Genomic DNA, 12,928 nt, shown 5'->3' on the forward strand with positions numbered 1-12,928 from the left:
CAAATTAGGATATGTTACAGTCAAAGATAATTTTTTGTTTAATTAATTAACATTTAATTCAAACAGCAATATTATGCTTTGACTGGATTTCATGGACTTTGTTTTCATTACTGCACAAGGTCAATTTCTTATTTATTTCTAATGCACGTATCTGGTAAATTTTTTAGAATAACCATGATTATTGTTTGTTACTATCTTTTGTTTCATACATGTTCATGTTGAGAAAGACCCAAATTAATGGAAATTTTGATAGCTAAAAAAGAATTGTTTTTTGAAATTTTGATGATTAATGAAGCCAGATCTTTTGGGCTTTGGAACCTTTGACAATGAAATATCTAGGAGAATATACATGCAATTCACTTTACACATATGTTTCTGAATTTTAAATAATTTATTATGTAGTTAAACTTGATTACAATTTTTCTTTAAAATATTTTATTAGCATCTTTTATTTTATATCGTTTCATTTCTCAATACGTCCCTATCCAGAGAGACTTTATCATAAAAAGAAACAGAAAAAAAAAATTTGGCAAATACAAGCAATAGTTGAGTCTTACAGCATTCCACATCCACCCTCTGCAAGGAAGAGAGGGGAGCTACTTTCTCATCTCTTTTATTCGGAACTAAAATTAGTCATTATAATTATTTGCTGTTAAGTTTAAATTTACATTGTACACTTCATTGTTCATACATTGTTCATACATTGTATGCTTTGTTGTTTAATGAGTCACTGTATATTTCACAGTTAATATTTTTTAAAGTGTTATAGTATTTGCATTCTTCTATCAATTGTTTAGTCATATAGTATGAGGACATACTATATTTTTAGTTCTTTACTGCCACAGTTAGCAAATAGTAGTTAAAACAAAACCAGATTAACTTATATTTATAAATATTAATTTCTAAATAATGTCTCTATTAGCTCATTAGTTAGGCTTCTGTTATGGATATATTTTTGAGATTATTTTATTCCTCATTGTTTCTTTGTGGAGCAAATTTTTGTTGTCACTACTTGTAGTTTCTGCAAATAATTGGTTATATGATGAGTCATCAAGCAATGTGAACATAAGTGCAACTAGAGAATTCTTTATTTCAGAAGTATGAACTAAATTGTTGTCAACTTTATAGCAGAGAAGCAGGATTTTCTTACAGTCATCTTAGTTGACAAAGAATACTCTTAAATTTGAAAACCACTTAATATATCATATTTTATTTGTGTATTCAGACATTGATGCAGAGCTGCAGCAGTGTAGGCATTATAAGTAAATCATAACCATGAAAAAATTCACCTGGCTTCTTAGCTCCTCAAATTTGCAAATCCAGATTTGGACCTTTGAAAATCTATACAAAGGTGTAATTTGACTTATTTTTTTAGTTTTTTTTTCCACAGGAAAAAATGTATCCTAAAACTATATGTGTTTTATTATACTTTTTATACAGTTATGTGTGCTAAAACTTTTTACTGGCAATATTTATCATAGTTATTAATCTAAGTATGTAAATTTAATCTTTTAGTAGCCTTCATACTGAAAAGTTTTATATAAATACAAAATGTTGCAATTATCAGTCCTTTTTCTCTGAAAATATAGGAAAGAAATAGGATTATTAACACCTTAATTGAAAAGAAACTTTTAAAATATGTAGGATTGTTTTCTGTCCCAGAGTAAAGATGTAATTTAACTAAAATTTTTTCCTAAGGTGTTTCTTTTTTAAAAATTATAATATGCTCATTTTATTTAGTCAGTACAGTGGTGATCAATGAGCCAGTGCCTCCTGTTACTTTACAGAAGATGCAGCTGGATGAAAGAGAAGAATTTGGCCCACGGCTCCCTCCTGTGTTCTGTCCTAGTAAGTTAAGAATCTAGGTAAATACATACATACATATATATATATATATTTTTGCTTCAGAAATCATATCCATTCTTTTGCTTCTAAATTTCTATTATTCCTGCCTCTAGGGAACTTACAATTAATCTAATGGAGTGAAGCAGGCAGAAAGAAAGATATATATCCAAAAAAAAATATCAGTAAAGTAGATGTGATCAATGAATAAAGGAAAAGAAAGAGATCAATCTCAGCTGAGATTGTTGAAGTCTTCTTCATGGAAAAGTGGTCACTAAGCTGGGCTATGGTGGTCAGATCAGCCAAAGTAGAGGAAGAGAGGATATCTCTAGTCAGGGAAATGTTCCTACATACACAAGTGTGGAGGGAGCAGGACAATAGACATGGCCTGTTGTCCTGTGTGGCTGGAACAGAAAATAGAGAAGAAATCAGTAATAAAGCCAAAATGTAGGGGGTCTGATTATCTTACTGTGGTGCTGAGATATCTGTTTTAAAGCGCACCCCCCCATACTCATTTATTTATTTATTCATCCGCTTATTTATTTATTTTTTGTTTTTACCCAATTGAATGCAAAAACAATTTTTAAAGTTCATTTTTAAAACTTTGAATTCCAAATTCTCTCCCTTCTTCCCCTACCTGCATTGAGAAAACAAGCAATTTGATATAGGTTATAAATGTGTAGTCATGCCACACATTTCTATAATAGTAATGTGTGAAAGAAAACATCAACTCCTTTTCCCCCAAAAAATAGAAACCTCAAGAAAAATAAAGTTAAAAAAAGTGTACTTCAGTCTGTATTCTGAAAACTGTTAGCTCTTCCTCTGGGAATGAATATCCTAAGTGCTTTAGGGTAGTCTTGGCTTATTGTATTGCTGAGGAAAAACTAGGTCATTCACAGCTGATCATCCTACAATATTGCTATTACTGAGTACTATCACTTTGCATTAACTCGTGTTAGTCTTTCTGAGAGCATTCTAAGTTATCATTTTTTATAGCAAAATAGCATGCCACAATTTGTTTAGCCATTCCCCAGCTCATGGACATCCCCTATATTAAAGTTTTTAAAATTAATTTTTCATAAAGATGATACATGAAAAAAAAGAGCCCTGGGCTCTAGAATCAAGATCTAAGTTAAGCTTTTACCTTTGAGACTAGATTTTGAATGCTCCTAGGCTTGATTTATAAAATGGGAGAGTTAGAAGCAATAAACTTTGAGATCCTTTCCAGATCCTGTGGGGCAGCTGGGACTTGTAGTTAGGAAGACTTAAATTTGAATCCCGCTTCAGATATTAACTGTGTGATATTGGGCAAGTCACTTAACCTCTTTCGGTCTCAGCTTCCTTATCTATCTATCTCTCTCTCTCTCTATCTATCATCTATCTATTCACTTATTTATTTATTTATGGTTTTTTAAAAATACTTCATTTATTTTGAGTTTTACAATTTTTCCCCTAATCTTACTTCACTCCCCCCACCCCCCCAGAAGGCAATTTTACATTGTTTTACATTGTTTCCATGGTATACATTGATCCAAATTGAATGTGATGGGAGAGAAATCACATCCTTAAGGAAGAAACATAAAGTAAAAGAGAAAGCAAGATCAGACAATAAGATATCAGTTTTTTTCTAAATTAAAGGTAATAGTTCTTGGTCTTTGTTCAAACTCCACAGTTCTTTCTCTAGATAAAGATGTATTCTCCATTGCAGACAGTCCCAAATTGTCCCTGATTGTTGCACTGATGGAATGAGTGAATCCATCAAGGTTGATCATCACCCCCATGTTTCAGCTTCCCTATTAATAAAATAAGACTAATAATAAAATCAGTCTCAAGTAGTTGTTATAAAGATCAGATTAGATACAGAGAACTTTTTATTTTATTTTTTAATTATATAAATATTTTGTTTTCAAATTATATACAATGGTAGTTTCTACCTATCATTTTTTGTAAAGTTTTGAATTTTACAAGTTTTATTCCACCTTTTCTTCCCTCCCCCCCAGAAAGCAGTCTGATAATTTTTACATTGTTTCCATGCTATGCATTGATCAAAATTGAATGTGTTGAGAAAAAAAAAGTATCCTTGAGGAAGAAATAAAATATTAGAGATAGAAAAATTATGTCATACATAAGACAACTTTTTTTTTTAAAAAAAATTGAAGGTAATAATCTTTGGTCTTTGTTTAAACTCCATAGTTCTTTCTCTGGATACAGATGATATTCTCCCTCGCAGATACCCTAAAATTGTCCCTGATTATTGCCCTGATGGAATGAGTTGGTCCATTAAGGTTGATCATCACCCCCATGTTGTTGTTAGGGTATACAGTATTCTTGCTCTGCTCAACTTGCTCAGTATCAGTTCATGCAAGTTTTTCCAAGCTTCTCTGAAATCCCATCCCTCCTGGTTTCTAATAGAACAATAGTGTTCCATAACATACATATACCACAATTTGTTCGGCCATTCCAGTTCACAAAGAACTTTTAAAAAGTGTTAATATTTTAGTTATTATCACATAGTATAACATCTATCATATAACATATCATAATTATATATATATATATATATATATATATATATATATATATATAGTAACATTTTAACATTCTAGCAAATATAGCAAAAATAAGTTAACTGCTTTTAATACAGCAAGTGGTATGGAATCATCTCCAAAGGGCAATAAAACTTCATACCCTCTGATCCAGCAATACCAATACTAGGTTTGTATTCCAAAGAGATCATGAAAAAGGATTTGAAAACCCATATATACAAAAATATTTATAGAACTTCTTTTCCTGGAGGGGGGGCGTGGAGCCAAGATGGTGAAAAGAAGGGATCAAGTCTTAGGCGCTCTCTGATAAAACATGAAACTAAGGACTCTAACTAAACTTTCGAGAGACAGAACCCACAAAGGGAACCAGTGAGTCAGTTCTCCTACTCAAGGTAACCTGGAGAAGAGCAGAAAGGCTCTGCTCCCCCTGGGTCGGAGGAGCAGCCCGCCAGAGTGAAAGAACTTCAGCCTCCTGGAGGCAGCCCCAGGGCTCTGGGAGCCATGGCTCCCAGCAGCAGGGGAGTCTCCTGAGCTGTACCCCAGGAAGCACCAGGCACAAAGTACGGGAACAGCGGGGGACCTCTGCCAGAGCTAGCAAGTGGAACCCAGCCCTCAGGGCACACAGCTAGCAGCTTGGTCTTTCCCCAGCCCTGATGCAGGAAACAGAAGCAGACAGGAGCCGGTGAGCAGGAGCCTCCAGGGCATGAGCCCATTGAGCTGAGGGAGGGGAGTGAAGAGAGACTGCAGAGCTCTGTCCTCTGCCTCTGGAACAGGACTCTGGGGCTCTGACCACATTCAGATCCTGATAGCACTCTAGGCCCTCCATAGAACAGCAGGGTCCCCCCCACCTCAGCCCCGTGGCAGAGGGAGGTGCTTATGGTCATTCATGGACCAGGAGGGAGGACAGAGCCTCACACACTGAGACCCTTGTGGGAGTGTCCCAAAAGCTCAGGAAGCACCCCAAAACCAGGCTCAGGCTGGGAAAATGAGCAAGCAGAGAAATAAGAGGAAGACCATTGAGAAATATTTTGCTCATGAGCCCAAGAAGGATCAAAATCCTCAGTCTGAAGATGAGGAGGTACAAGCTCCTGCATCTAAAGACTCCAAGCAAAACAGAAATTGAGTTCAGGCTATAACAGAGCTCAAAAAAGACTTTGAAAATCAAATGAAGGAGTTGGGAGAAAAACTGGGAAAAGAAAGGAGAGAGATGCAGGAAAAACATGAAAATGAAGTCAGCAGCTTAGTCAAGGAAATCCAAAAAAATGCTGAAGAAAATAGCATGCTAAAAACCAGCTTAGGGCAAATGGATAAAACAGTTCAAAAAGTTATTGAGGAGAAGAATGCCTTAAAAAGCAAAATTGGCCAGATGGAAAAAGAGATAAGAAAACTCTCTGAGGAGAATAAATCCTTCAGACAAAGAATAGAATTCAGGGAGATTGATGAATTTACCAGAAATCAGGCATCAATACTTCAAAACCAAAAAAATGAAAAATTAGAAGAAAATGTGAAATATCTCATTGAAAAAACAACTGATATGGAAAACAGACTTAGGAAAGATAATTTGAAAATTATTGGAATACCTGAAAGTCATGATCAGGAAAAGAGCCTTGACATCATTTTCAAAGAATTACTACAGGAAAATTGCCCTGATATTCTAGAAGCAGAGGGCAAAATAGAAATGGAGAGAATCCACCGATCCCCCAGAGAAAGAGATCCCAAAAAACCAACCCCTAGGAATAATATAACCAAATTCCAGAACTCCCAAGTCAAAGAGAAAATATTACAAGCAGCCAGAAGGACACAGTTCAAATATCATGGAGCTTCAGTCAGGATCACACAGGACTTAGCAGCAACTACACTGGAAGCTTGTAGGGCTTGGAATATAATATACCGGAAGGCAAAAGAGCTCAGAATGAAGCCAAGAATGAACTACCCAGCAAGGCTGAATGTCCTCTTCCAGGGGAAAAAAATGGACTTTCAATGAAATGGGAATTTCAAAGGTTCCTTTTGGAATGGCCAGAGCTGAACAGGTTTGATCTTCAGATACAGGACTCAGGTAAAGCATGGAGATTGGAGGAGAGGGGGAAAATATGAGGCACTTAATGATGATGAACTGCATGTATTCCTGCATAGAAAAATGACACTGATAATACTCATGAAACCTCAGTTAATAGACCAGGTAGAGGGAGCTTTTATAGTTAAAGCACAGGAGAAAGCTGAATTCGAAGATAAAATATGGTGTAAAAATGGGAGTCAATAGAAAAAAAGGGAAATGGAATGGGAGAAAGAAAAAGGAGAGGGGGAATAGGCCAAGATATTTCATATAAGATTTTTTTTATTATTACAGTGAGCTATTGCAATGATATGGAAGGGGGGAGGCAAGGGGGAATGAGGGAACCTTGGCTGTCATCAGAGGTGGCTAGGAGAGAAAACAGCAAATATACTCAATGAGGTATAGGCATCTGGAGTAAGAATGGGGTGGAGCAGGGGGAAGGGGTGGGGATGTGAATAAAGGAGGAGAGGATGGACCATGGCAGGAGACTGGCCAGATATAACACATTTTCTTTTTTACTTCTTGCAAGGGGCTGGGATTGGAAGGCCTGTCCAGGACCATAGGGCCAGGTGGATTCTGTGCCTGAGGGGTGGTATGGGGGCTCAGGGCTTCTTGGCCCCAGGACCAGGGATCTGTCTGCTGGGCCACTCAGCGACCCTACAGCAGAGTCAGAGTGAAAGGAGAGAGAAAATATAGTACATGGTAGTGGAGAAATAAGAAAGGAGGGATTTTCAATCAGCAGTGGCAACATTGGAAAAATATGGAAGTAACTTTTGTGATGGACTTACCATAAAGAATGCGATCCACCCATGACAGAGTTGTTGGTGATGGAACAAAGACTGAAGCACATTTTTTGTTATTATTATTTGGGGGAGGGTGCAGGGCAAGTGGGGCTGGGTGGCCTGCCTGGGGCCACATAGCAGGGTGATCTTTGGGCGTCTGGGGCCGGATTTGGACCCAGGTGCTCCTGGCTCAAGGGCCAATGCTCTGTCTGCCACCCAGCCACCCCTACTATTATTACTATTTTATTTTATTTTGGGTCTTTTTTTTTTCTTCTTTTAGGTTTTTGCAGGGCAGTGGGGATTGGGTGGCTTGCATGTCACACGGCTGGGTGATTGTTGGTTCTACGGGGCTGGATGTGGGCTCGGATGCTCGTGGCTCCAGGGCTGGTGCTTCATCCATTGCGCCACCTGGCCATACCTACATTATTACTATTATTCTTTTTTTTTTTTTAATTTTAATTTTTTTTCTCTCCCCTTTACTTTATCGCCCAAGCAAGTCTATATTCATGGGGGGAGGGGTATTTTGTTTACTCTTAAACAAGAATATTTTATTAATGTAAAAAAAAACATTTGTACAAAATGAGAATTAAAAAATAAAATTAAAAAAAATCTAAAAAAAACCCCTTCTTTTCCTAGTGGCAAAGAATTAGAAATTAAGGGAATGCCTATCAGTTGGGGAAAGGCTGAACAAATTATGTTATATGAATGTGATAAAACACCATTATTCTATAAGAAAGCATGGGACTTCAGAATAGATTTGCAAGAACTGATGCTGAGTGAAATGAGCAGAACCAGAAGAACATTATACACACTAACAACATTAGGTGATGATCAATTCGGATGGACTTGTTCATTTCAGCAGTAAAATAATCAAAGCAGTACAATTTTAAAAGACTTTCGATGGAGAACACTATCCATTTCCAGAGAAGGATCTATGGAACTTAAATGCAGACTGAATTTTCCTATCTTCAATTCTTAAAAATTATTTTTCCTAATGTTTTCTTTTTTTATTTCATTTTGATTATTCTCTCATAACTAACATGTATATGTTTGGCATGATTATACATGTATGGCCTGTGTAGGATTGCTTTTTGTCAGATCTGGGGGGAAGGGAGGGAGGGAGAAAAAATGTTAAACTGCATTTGATCTCAGATCATCTGGGACCAACTTGAATGATACAATCACACAATAATCAGTTAGGTTTTTTTGGTTGAGCATGGTTTCAAAGAAGATAATAGAAGACATTCCACCCCATATTCCAGTGCTAGGGGATGGTGAATATATATTTTCAGATATTTTTGATGTATTAATCAGTTTTGCTGATTTTTCCCCCCTCCCTCTCTTTTCTCTATTGTTCCTTTAAAATATTATTCATTATATTGGATGACTCTCTCTGATTCTGGGGAAAGGATATTGGGACAAATTTTGGCAGTATTGAAGTGCATTTTTTTCCCTGATTCTACTTATTTCACTTACCTTAGTTCATATAAGTCTTCCTATGCCTTCCTGCCCAGCCATTTTTAATGATACATAAACAGTTTTTAGTTTAAGAGGCTCTTTTTTTTTTAGAAAGAGTATTCTAAAACTGATTGTCTTACATGAGAATTTGTAAAATAACTGATCTGATGGCAAATTAAAAAAGGTGTATTAGCAGAATAATTTGATTTTTTTTATTCTCATGCTTTCAAATGGATTATAATAGAGTATAGAAGTCTCATAAATGGGTACATGTTGTAATAGCTCTTTAAAAGTTCTAATGTAATAGACTCACTATAATTGTTTGTTGAATTTGATTAATGTGTTTGAATGCAACAGAAATGAGTCTTTGAACACAAGTTCTGTCTTAATATTAATTCTAATCTTTAGTGCTAATTTCATTTTGATATTCTCAACCTTTTTATTCCTGTTAACTTGTGTGTTTGCTACACTTCAAGTTGAATTTTATTTTAGATGCTCGTCAGAAACCTGAACCTGTGCAGCAATCCAGTTTTTTGGAAGGCCACCCAAAAGAGAAATCTAAGAAGAGCAAAGAAAAACGAAAGACAAAGAAAGATCACAAGCACAAAAAAGAAAAGGTAAGTTTGTTTTTGGTGGAATAAGTGGAAGAAGACCATTGACTGTTTTTTCTGGTCTAGCAGGTCAGCTCAGTCCTCAAAGCCAGACTGTGATTAGCCATGAAGCTCTCATATTCTGAAAGGTGAATTCTTAGTAGCCTCACACCCTTCCCAAAAGGTTGAATTTTTATGTACAACTTTTTTTTTCCTGAAGTTTTTTCTTACTGAGTAGGGAAATTTGTTCAAGTGTGTTGATTTTGTTAGTAATGTGAGCAGAAAGAAGTTTCAGGAGGAATTATTTACTAAACCTGAGAATACATCATTTTGGTTTTTGAATTTCAAATGAGGACATTTCTGAGAGTATTTCTTGTTGGGCTTACCTTGATGGTAACCCAGAATACAGTTGGCAATTTGCTATTCAAGAAACTGAAGAAACATTGTATGCCTTTAAAAAAATAGTTGTATTTTTGTCATGTTAAATCTGTCAGTGAGATAAAAGTTTGTCAGCAAGTAACAAGCAAATAGAGTGTTCCTGTTTTGAAAGTTTGCTTATTAATTTATTGATATGTTTATTTTCCTATTCTTATTAAGAACTCTTGGTTCATCAAAAAAGAAATTAAATGCAGTTTTCCTGGGAGAAAAAAATCATAATTTATGGCTTCCAGGTTCAACAAATTTCATTTTGGTACGCTTAACAACTCCTACAATTACACTAGTCAGTATTTTTCAATCTCTCTTTTAAAGGTGATTGTGACATTATGAACAGAACCTCTGGACTTTGGCATTGGATAGCAGGATTTTAGTTTAGGTATCCACCACTTGTGGGATACCTTCATCCACAATTTCCATATCTATAAAATGTTGATATCATTCTTGTATTACTCATCTCATGGGGTGGTTATAAGGAAATGCAAAATTATAACTGTAAAACTCTTATGTAAATTGGAAATAGTTTTTATTATTATCATTCAGTTCCTGATATACTCATGAATTTTGCAGACAAGGGAAAAGGGAAAAGGGAAATCTCTCTAGCTAGCCTTCCACTGACCATTTGCTATCAGACATATTTTATAGTTATAGAGACACATATTAGATATATAGTTTCTCCACTATAGTTTACTATAGTTTCCTATCACACCTGCCTTCTATCCATTACTCCTGGTACCAATTGACAGGAAAAGATTTATGAAACATCAGAAATTTCTTGGTCATACATTGTTTAGGAAACAGTGAAATTAGACATTAAATTGATGACAGGTGTCAGCATAGGTGCCAGTTCCTAATTTGCTATTCAGTAATTTCTGGATAGTTGAAAGACTTGGCATTTGAAGTGTTTTATTTTGGTAAAGATTAGATGCTTTCCTATGTTTTTCTTCTTTGGATCATGGTTTGATCTTTTGATCTGAGTAAGTTGGTAGTGGAAGCTTAGATGGAATGTAGGATAGGAAAGTAGAATAGAAACAACTTAATTATTAACAGGCTAGTGTGTAAAAAAAATACATAAAATACATCCTTGCTTGAGATGAATTAAAGAGCTTAAAATATCTTAAATTTTAAAATAAAATTATTAACTGTTTTCTTGTTTTTACAAGGTGATAGTGCTATTGTTTTTCTGACTAGCCCCTCTGTGTGATTATTTCTATTATGTCTGTCACCCAGATGTATAGCCACTTAGAGGCATGCAAAGAAAATGAAGTCCCTTAATAAAGTTAATAAGAAATGTCCTAGGTCATCTTGGAAGTGAAGTCTGCAAGACTGTTCTCTAAATATCTTTTTTCGGAGTTAAAGTTTATAACAGCTTGCTATATAAATACTGTTATTTCTTTGCTACACCAAAGTATGCTGGATTTCATTGAAATGGGCTGTTCTTTGTTTTTAATGAACCTGGCTGTCTTTTTCCTCCTTATTTATTCCAGAGCACCTCCATTTGTTCCAGAATACCTCAAAGTTTCACAATAGGACAAGGAAATTCAAGATTAAACAATTATATTTTTCTTTTTGTTAACCAGAAAAAGAAACACAAGAAGCATAAACAGAAAGGCAAACAGAAAAATAAAAAAACAGAAAAGAGTAGTAGTTCGGAGAGTGTTGATAGCAGTGACAGCCAGAGTGACAGAGAGAAGGTCAAGGACATATCCCCTCAGGAACTTCTGAGAAGGTATGTCATTCTTTTGTAATCCTCTGATATAGATATCTAGCCAGCAGGAAGAATGGATTCAAGGTATTGAGTATAAGTCGAGAGACCCAATTTCTGGTAGTGATGCTAAACATTAAATAACTGTTACCTTTGTTAAGCTATTTCCCTTTCTTCAGATCTCAATTTCCCCATCTGCAGAATAAAAAGGTTGAAAGTTATGATTTCTAGCATTCAGTTTTACATTTTCAAGTTATTTCTTTACATACATACATACATACATACATACATATATATATATATATACACATACAGTACAGTTAAACACCAGAATTTAAGACTTATCTCAAAGAACCAAACTGTGTGAATTGACATAGTGTTTTTTTTAAATCTACAAGACAAAGAAAATTGAGATAGGATAAAAATTTTTATTTCAAAGCAAAATTATAATATTTTGCATCAATTGGATCCTTCTATTATTTAAAATATATATGACTTTATTTCATACTTATTAACCTTTACCATGATAATGGACTGAGACTTAGGTTTGGAAATAAAATCCTCAGTCATATTTGATATTGAAGTAAATATTTTATCAATTACTGTCCAAAGATCAAATAGTAAATTATTGAAGGATCCAAGTCTAGAACTCTTCTTTGTATATCTTTTATAACACAATTTATATCAATTTAATTCAACTGTTACTAAGTGCCCTTTATTCTCCCCCATTTTCTTCTTTTCATAACTATTTTCTCTTCCTTTCCTACATTTCCTGACAAAAAAGGGTATACTCTTCTTCCCACGGCCAGCTCCTTTATACATGCACTTGATCCCATCGCCTCTGGTCTACTTCATAGCATATGCTCACCCCTCCTCCTCCTTGCTAATCTTCAATCTCTTGCTGTCTAGGGTTTCCTTCCCTACTGCCTTCAAACATGGCCAAGTCTCTCCTATCCTTAAAAAATTGTCACCAAACTTTACCCCTCATTCCTTTAATATCTCTCTCCTCCCTTTCTTAGCCAAAGTCCTTGAAAAAATTGACTTCATTTCAATCCCTTTCATTGCCTTCCTCAGTTCTTCACATCTGGCTTCTGAGTTCTGCAAACTGAACTGGAGTAGCGTCTGAACCTGCTCAATTAATCTGAAATTGTTCTCTCCAAAATTAGCAGTGATCTTGTTAAGAGCTGAGGATCTCTTGCATCATCATTCTCTGTGTTTGTCACATTCTGCTTACTCTCTGCTCCATTTGACACAAGTGACCACCCTTCCTCCTTCATACCCTCCCACTCTACTCTGCTTCTTCCACCTGTCTGAATGTTCCTTAAAAGTCTTTTATTCTTTTGCTGGCTCATCATTCATTTGATGCTCTCTCACTGTCTTTTTTTTTTTATTAAACATTTTATTTGAGTTTTATAATTTTTCTTCCAATCTTACTTCCCTTCCCCCCCCACCACAGAAAGCAGTCTGTCACTCTTTCTTACCTTAGTTAGAGATAACTAATCACTAATCTGCTGCCA

The 12,928-nt window shown here is 35.3% G+C and overlaps 1 protein-coding gene across 2 annotated transcripts in view; it reads left to right on the forward strand.

Moving 5' to 3' along the window:
• GPATCH1 (G-patch domain containing 1) overlaps nt 1–12,928 on the forward strand; it is a 59,554-nt gene that overhangs the window by 43,905 nt on the left and 2,721 nt on the right. The window contains exons 17-19 of one of the 2 annotated variants that reach the window (XM_074211485.1): nt 1,741–1,848; nt 9,174–9,298; nt 11,287–11,435. In XM_074211485.1, coding sequence (XP_074067586.1) covers nt 1,741–1,848; nt 9,174–9,298; nt 11,287–11,435 — 382 coding nt within the window. Of the gene's footprint in view, nt 1–1,740; nt 1,849–9,157; nt 9,299–11,286; nt 11,436–12,928 lie in introns of those variants that run through there. The other variant, XM_074211486.1, reaches the window with a different exon arrangement.

The sequence above is a fragment of the Macrotis lagotis genome, chromosome 1 (assembly GCF_037893015.1).
Source record: "Macrotis lagotis isolate mMagLag1 chromosome 1, bilby.v1.9.chrom.fasta, whole genome shotgun sequence".
NCBI lineage: Eukaryota > Metazoa > Chordata > Mammalia > Peramelemorphia > Peramelidae > Macrotis > Macrotis lagotis.